At 46.6% G+C, this 19,160-nt stretch overlaps 1 protein-coding gene across 1 annotated transcript; it reads right to left on the bottom strand.

Annotated features, from left to right (window-relative positions):
- Positions 1-3,986: 3,986 nt before the first annotated feature.
- LOC135998948 (uncharacterized protein C12orf50-like) lies at positions 3,987-18,932 on the bottom strand. Its single transcript, XM_065652289.1, is given in 8 exon segments — positions 3,987-4,147; positions 10,319-10,522; positions 11,518-11,637; positions 12,256-12,369; positions 12,460-12,537; positions 13,047-13,202; positions 14,338-14,539; positions 18,783-18,932. Coding segments are annotated over 8 exon segments (1,185 nt in total).
- Positions 18,933-19,160: the final 228 nt, after the last annotated feature.

Raw genomic sequence — 19,160 nt, 5'->3', positions numbered from 1 at the left:
CTCTCTCCAGCAGTTCCCTGTCCTTCTTGAACTGAGGGGCCCAGAACTGGACACAATATTCCAGATGAGGTCTCACCAGGGCAGAGTAGAGGGGAAGGAGAACCTCTCTTGACCTACTAACCACCCCCCTTCTAATACACCCCAGGATGCCATTGGCCTTCTTGGCCACAAGGGCACAGTGCTGGCTCATGGTCATCCTGCTGTCCACCAGGACCCCCAGGTCCCTTTCCCCTACACTGCTCTCTAATAGGTCATTCCCCAACCTATACTGGAACCTGGGGTTGTTCCTGCCCAGATGCAAGACTCTACATTTTCCCTTGTTATATTCCATTAAATTTTTCCCCGCCCAACTCTCTAGCCTGTCCAGCTCTCGCTGGATGGCAGCACAGCCCTCTGGCGTGTCAGCCACTCCTCCCAGCTTGGTGTCATCAGCAAACTTGCTGATAGTACACTCAATTCCCTCATCCAAGTCATTGATGAATATATTGAATAGTATTGGTCCCAGAACTGACCCTTGAGGCACTCCACTAGATACAGGCCTCCAACCAGACTCTGCCCCATTGACCACAACTCTCTGGCTTCTCTCCTTCAGCCAGTTTGCAGTCCACCTCACTACCCGATCATCCAGTCCACACTTCCTCAGTTTTGCCGTGAGGATGCTGTGGGAGACGGTGTCAAATGCTTTGCTGAAGTCAAGGTAGACCACATCCGCTGCTCTGCCATCGTCAATCCACCTTGTTACGTCTTCATAAAAGGCTATGAGGTTGGTCAAACACGACTTCCCTTGGGGAAGCCATGTTGACTGTCCCTGATGACCCTCTTATCCTTGATATGTCTTAAGATGGCACCAAGGATAAGGTGTTCCATCACATAGAAGCCTATGAATTTTTCGTAATTCAAGTGTCAGCAGCCAGCCCGAGGACTAACTGCAGAGGAAAATACCGCCTGCCTGACCACTGGGACTTTGGCACTGGAACAACCGCCGAAAACAGGCGGGCGGGGCCGCCCTGACACAGCGGGAGCCGCTCTGGAGAGAGAACGGCGGCTGGAGCCCTGGAGCTGCCCCAGGCCCGCGGCCGGACCGGGCGGCTGTGAGCGGGGGTGCCCCCGCCTCGCTGCCGGCTGCCGGGAAGGGGCCCCGAGGCCACCGCGCCCGCCCTGCCCTGCGCCGCCCTCCCCGGCGCTCGGGTGCGTGGCGGGGCTCGTGGCGGGCGGGCGCTCACGGACTCCATTTCCCGTGGCGCAGCGCGGGGCGGTGCAGCCGCAGTTCCGGCCGGCGCTGGTCCGGCGGCGGGAGCGGGCGGGCTCGGGTGGCCGGGGCCATGAGGCGGCGGGGCGCGGTGCAGCGGAAGGTGCCGTGTGTGTTCGTGACCGAGGTGAAGGAGGAGCCGTCGGCCAAGCGGGAGCGCCAGGTGGCCGAGGCGGAACGGGGCCGGGGCCGGGCCCAGGGGGAGTCGCTGGGCCGCGGGGAGCGGCGCCGCACGGCGGGGCGGAGCGGGGTGGACAGGCAGCGGCAGCGGCCGTGTCAGACCCGCCCGGGCCGGCTGCGGGGAGGGGGACAGCGAGTGGCGGGAGGTTTGGCTGCAGATCTTGAGAGAAATGTGCGGTCCGGGTTTCCATATGGCTCCCCGCCTTAACTGCGGGAGAGAAAGATCGTTTGGGAGCCAGTTCAGGTGTGTCCCCCCCTTTTGCTGCCAAGTGCATCCAGGTGTGCACCCCGATGCTGAGTTTGCTTTGTCTGAGTTTGGGCACAGTCGTGGCAGGAACGCGGCTGCACTGGGAGCCTGTGTGGAGCCGTTTTGCTGTGCCCACCTGTGAGCCCTGCAGAGACAAAACAACCTTGTTTCTCATCTTTTTGTTGTGCTCAAAGCAATATCAGCCTTCTGAGGGAAGAATTTATTTGAGGCTGCAAGATGTGGAGTATGTAGCAAGGTGACAGTAATGGAGCCCAGTCAAAGGTAATTCTTGCCAAGATGTAACAGGCAATGTCCGGACAGATCGGGGTGTCATTCGCCTGTCTGCTGTAGCGCTCCAACTGGCGTTGTCCAGTCTCTTCTTGAACACTGTCAGGCTTGGGCCGTGACACCTCCCTGGGGAGCCTGTTCCAGTGCTCCAGCACCCTCTGGGGGAAGAACCTTTTCCTGATGTCCAACCTAAACCTTCCCTGGCACATGTTCCTTTAATTCCCTCAGGTTCTGTCATTGGTCACCAGAGAGATCAGCACTTGCCCTTCCTTCTCCCCTTGTGAGGAAGCTGTAGAGCATGATGAGGTCTCCCCTTAGTCTTCTCTTCTCCAGGCTGAACAAACCAAGTGACTTTAGCTGCTCCACATATGGCTTCCCCTCCAAACCCTTCACCAACTTTGTAGCCCTCTTCTGGACACTCTCCAGTAGCTTTATATCTTTTTTTTATCCTGGGGTGCCCAGAACTGCACCCAGTGCTCCAGGTGAGGCCGCACCAGTGCAGAGCAGAGCGGGACAATCACCTCCCTGGCCCGGCTGGCAATGCTGTGCTTCATGCACCCAGGACACGGTTGCCCTCTTGGCTGCCAGGGACACTGTTGGCTCATGTTCAACTTGCCGTCAACCAGAACCCCCAGGTCCCTCTCTGCAGAGCTGCTTTCCAGCATCTCGTGCCCCAGTCTGTATGTACAGCCAGGGTTGCCGTGTCCCAGGTGCAAAATCCGGCACTTGCCCTTGTTAAACTTCATGCAGTTGGTGATTGCCCAGTTCTCCAATTTGTCCAGATCCCTCTGCAGGGTCTCTCTGCTCTCGACAGTGTCAACAGCTCCTCCCAACATTGTGTAAGCAGCAAGCTTAGGATTCCCTGTGTTCAAGTCATTTATGAAGACATTGAAGAGTGCTGGCCCTAAGATGGATCCTTGTGGAACCCACTAGTGACTGGTGTCCAACCCAACATGACCCCATTTACTAGAACCCTTTGAGCCCGACCCATCAGCCAGTTGCTCACCCGCTGCATTGTTGTTTATGCAGCTGTGTGCTGGACATCTTGTCCAGGAGAATGCTGTGAGAGACAGTATCAAAGGCTTTACTGAAATCCGAAAACAATTTATTTAATCACGGTACATATGCATTAAAACTTCTGTTATGCAGTAAAACTTCTGTGAAATACGTTAGGGGAACACTCAGCTTAGAGATTTTTTCATCTCCATGCACATATTTTACTAGCAGTCTTGTGGTGAATAGCCACAGTCTTTAAAAATCATCTCAACTGTCTAATTTTCGTAACAGACACAACTTAGTGAATATATTTAAAACCTTAATATATGACCATACAGAACATACTTTCCTAATTTCCATTTTTGTCACTTTTGAAACGTTGGTGCATCTCGTTTCACTTTGGAGTATTGTAATTTCAACCACTCGCTTCATCCTATTCTCCGCTCTGGGTATCGTTCTTGTTTTCTGTTCACTTCCATGTTGTTTTGGCTCTGTTGTCAAAATAGATATACAGAAGTTTTTGTACATTATTTACTAGAATAAATCTGTAGATGCTCTTTCAGAAACAGGTTAAGAATTAAACTTTGAGCATGAGATAGAGGTTGTAATCTCTGCTTTCAAGGCAGCTGTAAAATGTATTAATGGTCCTTAGGGTATCAGGAGAATGTTCTGTAGCCCGAGTCCTTTTATGAATTTGGAGCTCGGCTGATCATCGTTCAGCTGTTGCAGATGCTTCACGAGCAATCAAACAGACAAACAGATCACACTCCTGTGGTCTGTGCTGTGCTTTGTCCAGCGCTACGAGCCAAAACCCACTTGTTGTAGCTCCTCACTTTGAAGGCAGGTACGTATTTTGCTTTCATATGAGTAATATTGTAAAACATTAGAAATCCTGGGTTAGTTATACAGTCAAAATTACATGTCTGCAAAACAACGGAACTATTCACCGCTCTTTCAGACGATTCAGCATTGCTTAGAATCTTGTGGGTTTTGGCTGCAAAAGCTTTAAGAGCAGTTTTACATTTTCTAGGTGGGGAGAGTCCTGTTGCTTTTGTGAAGTAGACTACGTTGTAAAAATTTTGATCAAACAGTTACCTGAATGGTTGTTCCAAATTTAGGGAATGTTTTTGCATGTGGATTTCTTTTCCTCCAAGTTGGTGCATTGTAAGATCCTGAAGTGTATTTGTCTGTAGAAGAAACATTAACATTGTTTATTAAGTTCAGCTGCAATTTCAGGAAAGACTCTCTTAGTCTGATATGTGAATTAAATATTACGTCAGCTGAAGTATCAATGAAAGCATCAGGTGAATCACACATCATCTCTGAAATACAAGCCAGTGTTAAATACAGACTTTCTCTCCAGTACTTTAAAGATCATGTGTAATCTTGCAGCGTTTCCTCAGGCTCACGGGATCTTCCAAACGAGGCGATTCTGCCACGGACACCCGTGACTTGAACAAAGTCAATATTCCTGTGTTCAAAATCTTCCCAAAGGCATCAGTTGCTTTTCAGTTAAAGAAATCCATAACCCAGTCTCCTCTTTTATCCCTGCTTGTGCAAGCACTAGACATAAAGCAATGGGATGTTTTTGTGCTGGGCAGTTGATTGTGCATCAGAGAAGCTGCCTAATGACTAAGTGTTTTCTGTGAAATTTGGTTAAAAATATTATTAGTTCTCTTGTTTTGTATTAATTCCATCTTAATTGCATTAATTCAAATCATTAATTGCAAAATAATGCTACGATTTTAAGTTTATATATAGCTATTTATACACAACATGTAAGCATTACCATAGTTTTCTGTTTGGGTCGAAAATCTTCTGTTTGTGTCAAGCTGATTCTTTGGTTTGGAGCATTTCTGACCATATGGCTCAGGTACTGCTTGAAAATAAAGGTAGTGGCAATGGTAATGGTTGTTCTTATGACAAAAAAGCTGATCACCTTTTTTTGTGAAATGCTCTAACTTTTTTTAACCTGGCAATTTGATTAAATGTGTGTTGGGGAATGGCTACGGGAAAAGGGGCATGGGTCCAGTGATCTGCTGTATCAGGAAAGCTTGTTCTAGTCAGCATGAGTAGGCCTCGATAGGCCTCGGTGAGCAGGAGTCAGAAACTGCTGATGGAAAAGTACTGACCGAGGGTAACCTGGGTTGCTTGCGGGCAAGGAGGAGTTTCGGTGAACGACCTTGAGGAGCTAGCTCCGGGAAGAAGAGGAACTTGCATACCAGAGAAACCGCAAGGGGGGTTGGGCTACTTATGTATTCTCTCCAATTATTGAATGACTAGTAGGCATAATTATCTAAGGGACTATATAAGTGTGTGCAACTTATTAATAAATTGAAGTATGCTTTATCACTCATACTGAGTCGGCTGCATTTCTTCCTCCGCCTTCTCAGGTCTGAATCCCTGGTGGGGTTCTTCCCCGCAATTGGCGCCCGAACAGGGACCTGAGTGGCGGATAGGGAAAGGAACGGCGCCGGGAGCAGCGACCGGCGGGCAAGAGCGATCGAACACTGTGCTGCGGTGTATCGTCTCCGACGCCTGAACCGAGTGAAGTTCGCCGTTGCTGGGCTACAGGAGGGCTGCAAGGAGGTCTTTAAAGCGCAGGAGGAGGTACCGTGCTCGGCTATAAATAACGGTAGCATGGATTTAGAAGTAGCCCTAGATTTATTGCAAAGCTTTTTAGAAAAGCGGGGGGTGGATCATAGTTGCGTTAAACAGCTAGCTGGTCTAGTAGCAACAGGGAAAGCTAAGGGGTGTTTTCAGGATCCGGATTCGTTATTTGAAGAAGCGGAGTGGAGAAAATTAGGAGATGTGTTATGGGATATGGTGATAGATGAGGACAAAACAGCGAAAAAGTTAATGAAACCGTGGTGTGAGGTTATAAATAATATTAAGAGGCATAAGGTCGAGAAAAATTTGGCAGCAGTTGCTTCTCAGAAGTTAGGTCGGATGGAGCCATCTGCTCCACCACTAGATGCCGGAATATCACCCTTTTCGGGTGGGTCTGCACCGCCGCCGCAGACGAATGACTTGTTGTTTAGTAATTGTCGGGTTCCTAATCCACCTTGTTGGCAAACAGTTAAAGTTACGGAAAGAGGGGAGTTAGAGCGACAAGCGGAAACAAGAGAGCAGGGAGATAGCCGTAGTGTGGACGAAGCAAGCGAGCCAGAGAAGGAGGAAGAGACGGGTAAATCAAACCGGGGTAGTTGTCCTACGTTGCTTAATTGGAGAAGGATCATGGAAGATGCAGCAGAAGGTGGAGATTTTACTCCTCTAGCGTTTCCAGCGATGTTTCAAAGGGATCAGCATGGGGACATGCAAGCAGAGTACAGTCCAATTAGCTGGAAGTTGTTATCTCAGCTCAGGAGTACGGTATCGGAATCTGGTTTGCATGGAGAGCCAACTAAGCAGATGTTGAATTATGTGTTTGGAACTACGGTATTAGTTCCGGAGGACCTTAAGGTGATCATGAGGATGATTATGACGCAGTCGCAGCTGTTGTTGTGGCAGGCGCACTGGCAGCGGTTTTGCGAGGCATCGGTGCAGCAAAGAAGGGGGCCCAATGACCCGTTGAACGGCGTTACAGTAGAGCAGTTGATGGGTACAGGACCGTTCCTGGAAGTACGGGCCCAATTACAGATGGGGCCGGAAAGGTGTATTGAGGCAATGCGAACGGCGAGGCTAGCGGTGGAACAGGTTAAGACGGCACAGCCAGCGCCTTCCTATATGTCTATAAAACAAGGTAGAGAGGAGCCTTTCGCACAATTTATAGATAGAGTTACCGCGGCCATAGAGCAGGCGGATGTGCCTGAGTGGATGAGGGCAGCGTTGTTGAGGCAGTGTGCAGTTCAGAATGCGAATCAGGCGACTCGGTCTATTCTAATAACGTTGCCAGCAGACGCTACGATTGAGTTGATGTTAGATCGAATGAGCAGGGTTCCGGTAGGGCCTCAGGCTATATTAGTGGAAGCTATGGATAGGTTAGGGAAAGACCTCCTGCAGGCCCAGCAACAAGCTCTAGCAGCCCAGTTGCAGTTTCAAGAACAAGTCTTTGCTGCGTTAGCTCCGCTCCGTGCTGGTGCTGTGGAAGCTGGAAGCCGGCCTCGCAGTACTGAGGGGAGAAGAAGTAATAAGTGCTTCAGATGCGGACGGGAGGGTCATATCCGTCGAGACTGCAGAGCGACTCGAGTGTGGTGCGAGAACTGCAGATCGACCAACCACAGCTCAGAAGCATGTTACTCGGGAAACGGGAGAATGAGTGCGTCGAGCCGCCGCGCCCCGATAAAAATGGCAGCTCCTGCAGTCGCGACATCGGAGCAACAAACAGCGAGTCGGGAGGAACCAGTACCAGCGTCATGCAACCCGCAGCCGTCCTCCAGCCAGCCACAAGAGGGAGCCTCGGGTTGGACTTGGCAACCGCAGTAGAAATAACTTTAACGGACTCCAAACCGCGACGTGTAGCTACAACAGTAAGAGCGCCCTTAGTGATCAACGGTCAACCGCAGGGTGCATTACTGATAGGGCGATCTTCAAGCAGTATGAGAGGACTGACAATTATCCCCGGACTTATCGATGCAGACTATACGGGTGTCATACAGATCATGATTCAGATATTGTTTCCACCTATCCATATTCCTCGAGGCAGCAGAATTGCGCAATTGATACCGCTAATGCAGTTGACAAGAGACATGAAAACAGCGTCTCAGGAGGAGCGAGGTGATCAGGGTTTTGGATCTACAGGACCTGCAGCATTGCTGACAATGCCCATGCATCGACGACCGAATACAACCGTGCGACTGGAATGTCGGGGCCAATTTTTATTACTGTCTATGTTGTTGGACACTGGGGCAGATTTAACCATCGTGGATGAAGGTGCTTGGCCTCCAGAGTGGCCGACGAGACCCATGGACAGAGGAGTAGAAGGCGTAGGGGGTCACTCGTCGGTACGTCGTAGTATTGATCACGCCATCTTGACCATTGATGGTCGTAGGGCCAGCGCCTATGTTACAGTAATGAGCCTGCCAAATGGTGTAAATGGCCTGATAGGTCGAGATGTTTTGGATCAGCTTGGAGTTATCTTGACCACGGAAGGGACTTTTCGCTGATGGTCACTGCAAAATGGGCTTTCCTGATCCCGCTGAAGTGGATTTCTGAGGATCCAATATGGATCGAGCAGTGGCCATTAAAAATGGAAAGCCTAGCAGCCACACATCAATTAGTGGAGGAACAGTTAAAGCAAGGACATTTGCAATTGTCAACAAGTCCATGGAACACTCCTATTTTTGTGATCAAGAAGAAATCGGGGAAGTATCGATTGCTGCATGACCTTAGAGCCGTAAATGCGCAAATGCAGGCAATGGGTGCTTTGCAACCAGGATTACCAAACCCAGCGATGTTGCCTGAAAAGTGGAAGTTGCTGATAGTAGACCTAAAGGACTGTTTCTTTACTATCTCATTGCACCCCAATGATACACAACGGTTCGCATTTACGTTGCCAGCCATCAACAAAGAAGCGCCTGCCCAGCGATTTGAATGGACAGTGTTACCTCAGGGAATGAAAAACAGTCCTACATTGTGTCAGTTGTTTGTTGACAATGCCTTGCGTCCTATTCGAGATGCGTGGCCTACAGCCTTGATTTAAGTTACACGTAGAGGACGATCCTTTTAGAGCATGGTGGGCTTCGCTAAGATTTCCAAGCTGGTTGCTCAGCTTTTTAAGGCCAATGTTGGTCGGTTTTATCTTTATCGTTATTATATTAAGTATTGGAATCTGTTGTTTATCTTGTATCCGCAATATGTGTGTCAAAGTTATCGAATCTGTTTTTCGCAAAGATGTATTATTGGCCCAAAAAGAAAAAGGGGGAATTCTTGGGGAATGGCTACGGGAAAAGGGGCATGGGTCCAGTGATCTGCTGTATCAGGAAAGCTTGTTCTAGTCAGCATGAGTAGGCCTCGATAGGCCTCGGTGAGCAGGAGTCAGAAACTGCTGATGGAAAAGTACTGACCAAGGGTAACCTGGGTTGCTTGCGGGCAAGGAGGAGTTTCGGTGAACGACCTTGAGGAGCTAGCTCCGGGAAGAAGAGGAACTTGCATACCAGAGAAACCGCAAGGGGGGTTGGGCTACTTATGTATTCTCTCCAATTATTGAATGACTAGTAGGCATAATTATCTAAGGGACTATATAAGTGTGTGCAACTTATTAATAAATTGAAGTATGCTTTATCACTCATACTGAGTCGGCTGCATTTCTTCCTCCGCCTTCTCAGGTCTGAATCCCTGGTGGGGTTCTTCCCCGCAAATGTGTTATTCAGATGAAGAATGTTCTCTTTGTAATCTCTCTACCTATCCTTCCACATTTAATCAAAGCAAACATGAAAAGAGAAAAAGTAAAGCTGTTCATCCCGAGGATAAAGCAGTACCGTTTGGATTAATTCGACTTAACATTATGAATCTTTGGGAAGCGGCTACTCTGTCTGAGTGAGATTCCTTTTATTGGAAATGAAGACAGGGAGGCACCTCAAGATGGACATTCAACCATTCTTAGAAGAGATGACTGAACCTGGCAAGATGTAATCACTTTCTTAACTTATGATTATTGAAATTATTTTCCACTAAACTTCTACATGAAGTGACAGATGAAACCAACAGAATTATCCAGAGTAACCATTGGAAAGGAAAGCAGAAAGGCAAATAAAACCCAACTGATGTACAAGGTTGTGAGAAGCTGTATTACCATAAACCATAAAAAGTAAAATTATGGTTACATCTGAAACAGATTGCCGAATAGAAAGATGCAGGACTCTGAATCGCACCTGTACGCTCTTGTCAAATTTATGACATAGGACGTCCTCTGAAGAGGAGAGCAGAGTATTTCAAAGATGGAAAATATGGATTAAATACCATCTGGAATGAGTGGCAGGAAAAATGAATTAAATCCTCCGACCACCATAAATAATATGCAAAAAATATTAATTGAGATTTACATTTAAAGCAGTAACAGTGGTTTGAATAAGACCAAAGGCCTTCTTTATGGAAGATGAAAAATAATACTAAATTATAAAAATAAGCATAAATCCATCATGCTCCAACATGAAGTTAAATGGACTATTACAAGTTATTAAATATTTCAGAAGAAGAAATCAGATAAAAGAAGCTATAATTAATGGCGATCGGTATGTTAGTACACATCAGCACATCATTGCATTCATTGTTTTTTGGGCAGAGAAATGAATTCCTGCTATGAAGGCATTTAGGCAGAAATGACTTAACAATCACCTGCAGGGACAAAAAAGAAAGCAGCACAATACAGACAGGCACATTTGAGGCATTTTAAGAATCCTGTGTAAACAGGAGCCCACCTGTAGATCCGCTGAACTTTGGTTCCTGGTTGACGTTGACAGTGCGGTAGAATACATATGCTGATCTTCGAGGTTCTGAAGAATCACAATAAGTCTTTCTTCCAGCTGCTCTCCCACGAGGAACATAAGCAGCAGTTTCATCATCCTTCCTTTGACCCCTTGGCTGGTAACTTGGTTTTCCTTTGGGGTCTGAAGTGTGAATTCCTAAAAGTGAAAAAGCAAATTAAAAGAAAATTTTGAGCTGTTTGTCAAAATTTGACATATTGCAGGAGCCTGGAGGCTGGAAGACAAGATTAATACAATGTTCTTTGTGGAGAGTCCAATCTAAATATGGATTGTCCGCATTTGACATTAAGAACAGAAATTAGGTAGGTAGTGCTGGATCATCTAACAGTTTAGTAAATGAAAATGAATAAGCCAACTGTTTTCTCAAAATACCTTTTCCTGGTACCATATGAGGTGAATTTCTTGGCTCCTCAGAAGTCCATTTATTCTTCTTTATTTCTTTGGAGTGATGCTTATTTACCAGCTCACTGTGGTTGTGTTTAGGGTTTACAGTTTAACAAACATTGGCTTTAATCCACAGGGACATTTGTAAGAACTGAGAGTGAAAAGTTGTATGTAATTTGTGTGTGTGTCACAGGGGGAATAAACCCTTTTCAAAAGTCAAAGTATCACATCTATGTGGGAAGCGAATGGAAATAGACTCCAAAGTGCAAGGTGACAACTTCTAAGCCTGAGCTGCCTGTCATTACAAGAGAACTCAGCAACAAAACAACAACTCTTATATGTTCCTCTCTGCCGCTGCTTATTTCTCGCCCCTTGCACATGAGGGATGCTTTGCCTGTGTCTCAGTTGTATCAGTGCAGCTACATGTTGTCCTGGAAACTGAACAACTAAAACAACGTGGCGTAGAAAATAACTTCAGTTGACAAAAGGATTACTTGAATCATCAGGCACTTTGGTGATACAGTTCACAGCACGGGCCCACACAGAGTCTTAACAGCTGAATGCGCATTGCTGACATGGTGACAGTGTTGCAGAAATACCAAGGAATGGCAGGAGATTCAACATTCCTATAATAGATTCACCTCTGATGTCAATGTACCTGGTGACTAAGGGTATTATACTGCAGTTTAAGGCGTGCATATTCAGAGAAGATGTTAATCAACAAGAAGCTGATGCTAAAGGGTATTTACCTCCATTGTCAAAGGATCGACGATCTGTTGTAGGAATACGCTCTGTTGGTATTCTCCTTCCTGAAATCTCTCCTTCTCTTTTTGTATTAATAAATGTTCTGGGAATTCTACTGCCATCACCTGGAAAGGCAACAGAAAGGATGTGTGAGCTGCTTGTGTGTAAGCACAGGGACTGGCCCTGCCATTCTCTTCCTCCCACCTCTGTGAGATAGTGATGAGTGCAATTTCCTTTAACCTCCCATTTTATATTCTTTCTCTTTTCTTAGATGTTTGGTTCCTGGCCACTGTAACTGATGTAGAACTTTCATGCTCTCTAAGACAATTCCATAAAATGCAGCTTAAAGACAAACTATGGCTCCGAAGTAAAGAACCAGCTACAAATTACCTGCTCGTTCTTTAGCTTCTCACTTTTCATGAATTGTATTGATGAATCTTACCCGACGAAATTTATGGAACAGTTGTATATCTCTAGAAAGTACACATGATGTTTACAGCCCGTTTCTACCTTTTCCATCTGCATTTGATACGGGTAGTCACCACGTGTGTAACACTATGTATGTATATATATATATGTGGGGAAAAATTAATGAAGTATTTTACTGTTCTTCGTAATATGCTGTCTTTTATTATCATTAAATTAAAAAAGAGGGGAGGAGGGGCAAGGTATGTAATCCTTTGTCCCTGTAAGTGTAATCCTAAAAGTGGTACATATTGTCCAAGAAGATGAAAAGTCCTTACCTTTCTGCAAGTCTCGCTCGGTAGCTTCCAGGAGTAATTTCTCCTTTTCCCGAGGTGAAGACACAGTTTGTGCTGATTGGTGTTCGTGGGGGTATTGGATCCTGTAATACTCTCCTTAACATAGCCCGAGAGGGAAAATAAACCCAAGGCTTAGTATATTGGCATTGTTGCTGTTTAGGAAAGAGTGACTGATTTCATATTTACCAGTTTTATAGCATATTTCCTTTATGGCTCTTTCCTCTTCAATTTCTGCAGCAGTCTTAGGCACCCAATTAGAAACATCTGTAGGAAATAGTTTTAAAAGATTACTAGGTATCCATACAAAGACCTTCAGCAATTCTTAATAATCAAATATCATCATGAATTTCTCTGAGTGAGATACAGTCAAGGGTTTAACTACATTTAAAAAATAAAAAACCAAAACAAATATATATAAATACGCATAAACATTCAGTTAATCTAGTGAATTGTGTCCACAAATTTAGAGAAAGTCTGAAGAGTATTTGATGGCCATCTGAACTGTGGATCACTTTTCAAATTCTATTTAATGAAAATGGGGTATGTGGATGATACTGCTATTGAAATATACAAATAGGCATTTCACAGGAATTAGGACGTTGCCTCACTTCTGGTGACTACTGTTTCCAAGATATTGGGGATTAGCTGGAGACTATTTTGAAATCTTGTTGACAACTCTTCTAAATAGCTAATGGTTGTTATAACAAATCAGTTGTGAAGTGTCGAAAAAGACCCTATCCTACTTCTTTGTAAAAGAAAAAATATCTGGTTACAGTTCTCTTCGTCGTCCTCTTCATCTTCTTCATTCTTGAGGCTTATAATCAGTGGAGCATGAACTGGTAGGAAAATATTCTCTTGATTTCGGAGTGATTCCTGATGATGGGCTGGATGCAGAATCCTTTCTTGGCCACCCTGTTGCAATGACACACCTGCAGAAAAGAACATTATATTTCTGTTATTAGGAGGAACTAAAATATCAAATCCAGGTTCAGACCAGGAGGTATAACTTTGAAGTCTTTATCCTATGGAAGGGATCATTACATAGGCACATTGTGCCTTGTGGTAAAACTATTGCGCGGAGCTTGGCAAAAGAGCATCTTGCAACAACAGGAAGCATGAAAAAACACGGGTTGTATCTCCTCTGAAAGAACAGATGAGGAATAAAGCCTTTTGAAAAGAAACATTTTGATCATTTGATGATGTTTAGAAAAGGCTGGATATCTCTTCCAGCTGGTGGATCCACTAATTTCAGTCAGTATCCTTCTTTCTTCCAATGTGTTTCAAGGTCTTTACAGCTTAGGGAAACATATGAGTAGTAATACCTGGGCTGAAGTGAAAAGAGCACTCAAGTTCTTGTCTTCCTCCTCTGGGGCTGGGTGGCTCAACACGCCCACATAGGACACGCTACCTTTCCCTGGGGGAATTTCTGGAACACAAGGTGTTTGCTTCTGACTAGAGGTCTCTCTGGACTTCTCTCATGACACCTTTCTCCAGCTCTGGAGCTCAGGCCCATGAACATCTCCATTTTAGTCCCCTTGCTCATGCATCTGTGACAAGTCATGCTGCTCTCACTCCAGCTTCTGCCTGATTTCTGACACCTGTCTTGGTTCCCTGCCCTGGACACTTTCCGTGTTACAGGTTCCAGCTGTCTAACAGGACTCCCGGTAGCCAAGAGCTCCTCTTTAAGACGAAATGATGAAAAAACCCCACATCTTGTAATGGTTGGGGTTTTAAATTTTTCTATAAATCATCTGATTTTCAGATATTGCACAGCCTTGCAAACTATTCCTGCAACATTTCTACTCCATAGCTCTTGCTAACCTCTTTCATGGGACTGAGAGAAACATCCGTAACATGACAGCTAAAAAATTCATGTGGCAACCCTGTTCAAATGCCAATAAAATTCATTTCTTTGCCTTGAACTTGCTGGGGTAGCAGATCCTACCCCATTGATTTACCATGGTACATTTTGGACCTTCATAGAGATTACTGAGCACTGCAGGGACATTCTTGTGGATCTGCTTATGCTAAGGGACAAATAGTAGAGAAAATATTTTTACTTACTGTTACTAGGTGGCAAAAAAAGTCCATTTATATTTCGCGGTTTGGTATGATGGAAGGCACAACTGATCCTCACACAGCCTGAGGGTTGTTTTTCCCAGAAACAGGCGATGTGGCTGTACTTCTGCTGCAGGAGAAAAGAGATTTCATGTATTGTAAATATAACAATAAAAATAGAATAAATGCATTGGTACACGGTGTACTGCTGTGAACATATGACCAAGATTTTTTGGGACCATGTTCTGATATTTTAGAACTCTTAAAGTTATCTTTAAAGATACCTGAAGCTCCAGAACACTCTAAAGTTATCCTGAGTTAGGTCGATGGAGCTTCCGTCATGTAAAAGTGTTCCTAGATGAGAACATGAGTAAAGCAGTCTAATAACTGTACTGCCAACTTTTCATGAGATGCTGAGAAGAAAAAGTATCTATTAGTTGCGTAACTGACATGTGGTTGAGTTTCCTTTCCCGCAGAATGGGATAATCAGGTCAATCCCAAATGAAATCCGCTGTACAAGTGCGAATCTTACATTAGACTCTCTTAAGAATTGTACATGGGTCCATGGGAAATAAGGAAAGGGAAACCAAACCCAGAAAGATTCTCAGCAAGAACTAAAAAGTAACAGTTTGGGAGTTGATGTTCTGAGATTACTGTCATTAATATTGCTCACACCCTCTCCCAGCTGTTTGTACAGATGACAAACAAAAGCCTAATGGGGAAAAGAAAAACCTACCCCCCAAAAAAAAAAAAACCCAGGCAAAACAAAAAAAACCAAAAACATAACCAAAAAAACCCTAAAACATAACCAAAAACCAAACAAAACCAAACCCAAAACAATAGAGAGCATATCTACATGGACTTGTTAATTATTTGTATAATTATTCCTTCTTTTCTAATACATATGTGTACACTGCTGCTCTCCCTCTATTGGTCAAAATTTCACCAACTAAAAAGTCCGCACAAGATTGCAGAGATAGCGCTTTCATGAGAGTCACTCTTGTTAGTGTTACTTAAAGTTGTTTTTCTGTATCCCTGCCTTATTCCAGAGTACCGATTCTAGGAACATTTCTGATTATGCAATTCACTTCTTAATGAGATTCTACGTGATATTTTAAAGGAACTTTCACCTAGTTCAAGACGTTAACAGCTGGGTCTAAGAGCAGCATCTCCAAAACATGCCACGTTTGGACTGTAGTCAGACAACTGGGCCATCCCCTGAGACGCGCTGGGTCTGGAGCCAAAGCTCATCTCCCCGGCATTAACGCCTAAATCCCCATTGCTGAAATGGATGGAAACCAAAAAATTGCCTGTGGTTCAGAAGATCATTAGCTCTTCTCACCACTTCCAAAAATCCGATATTTCCTCTACAGATGTGGCCATGACCCAGCCAGAGTGACATATCAGCTTCTCTGTTTACATAACAGACCTCTCTGTCAACACGGCTGTATCAAGAAATCAAGGATCCAAAGCACTCTACAATCTACAGCATTTACCTGTGCGTAGGGGGAACGGTGGAAATAGCAGTCATTCCCAACTGCGGTCATTTTCACCTCTTGTGCTTCTTCTCCACGCTCCTAATACCAGCAGAACATATATGCAAACATTGAAACTATGAATACTGAGGCGACACAATGTCTTCTCTTTGAAAGCAGCAGTTTTCTTCTAAAAACTGGGCCTTCACAACCTCAGACCTGCTTGTGACGCGAAAGAAGACCCCAAGTGACAGCAAAAGGCACGCAAGCGAAGGAGCTGGTACCTTCTGCAGCCTTGTCGAACCGACAAAGGCAGTTGCCAGCCAGTATAAAATGTTACGTTTCGAAAGTTCCAACTGCTCCTCCAGCTCCTGATGTCAACATCATGGCGCCAGGAGACATGTCCAGCTTGAACATCTACCTTCATCTCCATTGCTTCAGTGTAAATTATAGAAAATGGGACCATTTCAGAGTCTCCCTTTCCAGTGTTTCTTTAATGAAAAATGGAACAAACCCATTTGCCAGGGCTTAAATAATACCCAACATCTCGCTGTAGGAACTGTGGCCTGTGAAACCAACCTTTGATGACACAAAGACAAACCTTATTGACTAGTGCTTAATCAAAACCCTTCTGCCCAACGTTTTTTTACTGCAGCTCTTCCTTTGGATGGAGGAACTTGTCGCTCCTGTTAGTACACTGTTGGCTGTTCGCTGCTGACATGGTTGGGGTTTCTTGCTTTTTCTTGCTTCTGTGGTGTCTACTGCCACATCTAAAGCAGAAAGAGCAGCGTCCACTTGTATCCTGAATTAACTCGTTTGTTGCCATTCAGGTCCTGGGCTGGCTACAAACCAAAAATACCGATGGGGGAAAATGAAGTTTCAGTCCTGGGAAATGCTAAGCCGTACTGTTATTCCCAGGACATGGGATCAAATTTATAACCCGAGTGACATCAGTGACTTGGAGATGAGGACTTGAGTGCACTCTTAGATCAAAGCCTGGGAACTTAGGGACAAACACAAAAGGAAGCACAGGAAGGAAAAGGAGTCACAAACTCCTAAGAGAAGGATGCCATTGCTTAGAGAGGAAGAAGGATGCAGGCAAAGCCAAAGAGAAGGGAGTGAGACATAAGGCAGAATTCCAGAAAGAGGACTAGTGGTTCATAGCAGCACCAGACCTGCATGTGATGGGTGGTTCCTTGCAAAAAACCAAACAAACAAAAACACCCGCCCCGCCTTGAACTGGGTGGACCAATTGCCAGATTACGCCTGTGCTGTACACCGTTGGTCAGCCAGCGGGAAGGGGGACAGATGTGTACATGAAAAGCAGCTGCCGGCGGCTCCATGGGCACGAAGAGTACAAGGCTGGCTCAGCGGTGGTCACACCCAAGCTGGGGAAGAAGTACAAAGGCGTTGAAATGACTGGAAGTCCTCCAGTCTCTCTAGAATCACAGAATCACAGAATGTTAGGGATTGGAAGGGACCTCAAAAGATCATCTAGTCCAATCCGCCTGCCAGGGCAGGAACACCTAGGTGAGGTTACACAGGAAGGCGTCCAGGCGGGTTTTGAATGTCTCCAGAGAAGGAGAATCCACAACCTCCCTGGGCAGCCTGTTCCAGTGTTCCGTCACCCTCACTGAGAAGAAGTTTCTTCTCAAATTTAAGTGGAACCTGTTGTGTTCCAGCTTGAACCCATTACCCCTTGTCTTACTGTTGGTTGTCACCGAGAAGAGCCTGGCTCCATCCTCGTGACACCCACCCTTTATGTATTTATAAACATTGATGAGGTCACCCCTCAGTCTCCTCTTCTCCAAGCTGAAGAGACCCAGCTCCCTCAGCCTTTCCTCATAAGGGAGATGCTCCACTCCCTTCATCATCTTTGTGGCCCTGCGCTGGACTCTCTCCAGCAGTTCCCTGTCCTTCTTGAACTGAGGGGCCCAGAACTGGACACAAGATTCCAGATGAGGTCTCACCAGGGCAGAGTAGAGGGGAAGGAGAACCTCTCTTGACCTACTAACCATCCCCCTTCTAATACACCCCAGGATGCCATTGGCCTTCTTGGCCACAAGGGCACAGTGCTGGCTCATGGTCATCCTGCTGTCCACCAGGACCCCCAGGTCCCTTTCCCCTACACTGCTCTCTAATAGGTCATTCCCCAACCTATACTGGAACCTGGGGTTGTTCCTGCCCAGAGGCAAGACTCTACATTTTCCCTTGTTATATTCCATTAAATTTTTCCCCGCCCAACTCTCCAGCCTGTCCAGCTCTCGCTGGATGGCAGCACAGCCCTCTGGCGTGTCAGCCACTCCTCCCAGCTTGGTGTCATCAGCAAACTTGCTGATAGTACACTCAATTCCCTCATCCAAGTCATTGATGAATATATTGAATAGTATTGGTCCCAGAACTGACCCTTGAGGCACTCCACTAGATACAGGCCTCCAACCAGACTCTGCCCCATTGACCACAACTCTCTGGCTTCTCTCCTTCAGCCAGTTTGCAGTCCACCTCACTACCCGATCATCCAGTCCACACTTCCTCAGTTTTGCCGTGAGGATGCTGTGGGAGACGGTGTCAAATGCTTTGCTGAAGTCAAGGTAGACCACATCCGCTGCTCTGCCATCGTCAATCCACCTTGTTACGTCTTCATAAAAGGCTATGAGGTTGGTCAAACACGACTTCCCTTGGGGAAGCCATGTTGACTGTCCCTGATGACCCTCTTATCCTTGATATGTCTTAAGATGGCACCAAGGATAAGGTGTTCCATCACATAGAAGCCTATGAATTTTTCGTAATTCAAGTGTCAGCAGCCAGCCCGAGGACTAACTGCAGAGGAAAATACCGCCTGCCTGACCACTGGGACTTTGGCACTGGAATAACCGCCGAAAACAGGCGGGCGGGGCCGCCCTGACACAGCGGGAGCCGCTCTGGAGAGAGAACGGCGGCTGGAGCCCTGGAGCTGCCCCAGGCCCGCGGCCGGACCGGGCGGCTGTGAGCGGGGGTGCCCCCGCCTCGCTGCCGGCTGCCGGGAAGGGGCCCCGAGGCCACCGCGCCCGCCCTGCCCTGCGCCGCCCTCCCCGGCGCTCGGGTGCGTGGCGGGGCTCGTGGCGGGCGGGCGCTCACGGACTCCATTTCCCGTGGCGCAGCGCGGGGCGGTGCAGCCGCAGTTCCGGCCGGCGCTGGTCCGGCGGCGGGAGCGGGCGGGCTCGGGTGGCCGGGGCCATGAGGCGGCGGGGCGCGGTGCAGCGGAAGGTGCCGTGTGTGTTCGTGACCGAGGTGAAGGAGGAGCCGTCGGCCAAGCGGGAGCGCCAGGTGGCCGAGGCGGAACGGGGCCGGGGCCGGGCCCAGGGGGAGTCGCTG

The sequence above is a fragment of the Caloenas nicobarica genome, chromosome 1 (assembly GCF_036013445.1).
Source record: "Caloenas nicobarica isolate bCalNic1 chromosome 1, bCalNic1.hap1, whole genome shotgun sequence".
Lineage (NCBI taxonomy): Eukaryota > Metazoa > Chordata > Aves > Columbiformes > Columbidae > Caloenas > Caloenas nicobarica.
The sequence above is the reverse complement of the archived record's forward strand: the minus strand, read 5'-3'. Positions and strand labels throughout refer to the sequence as shown.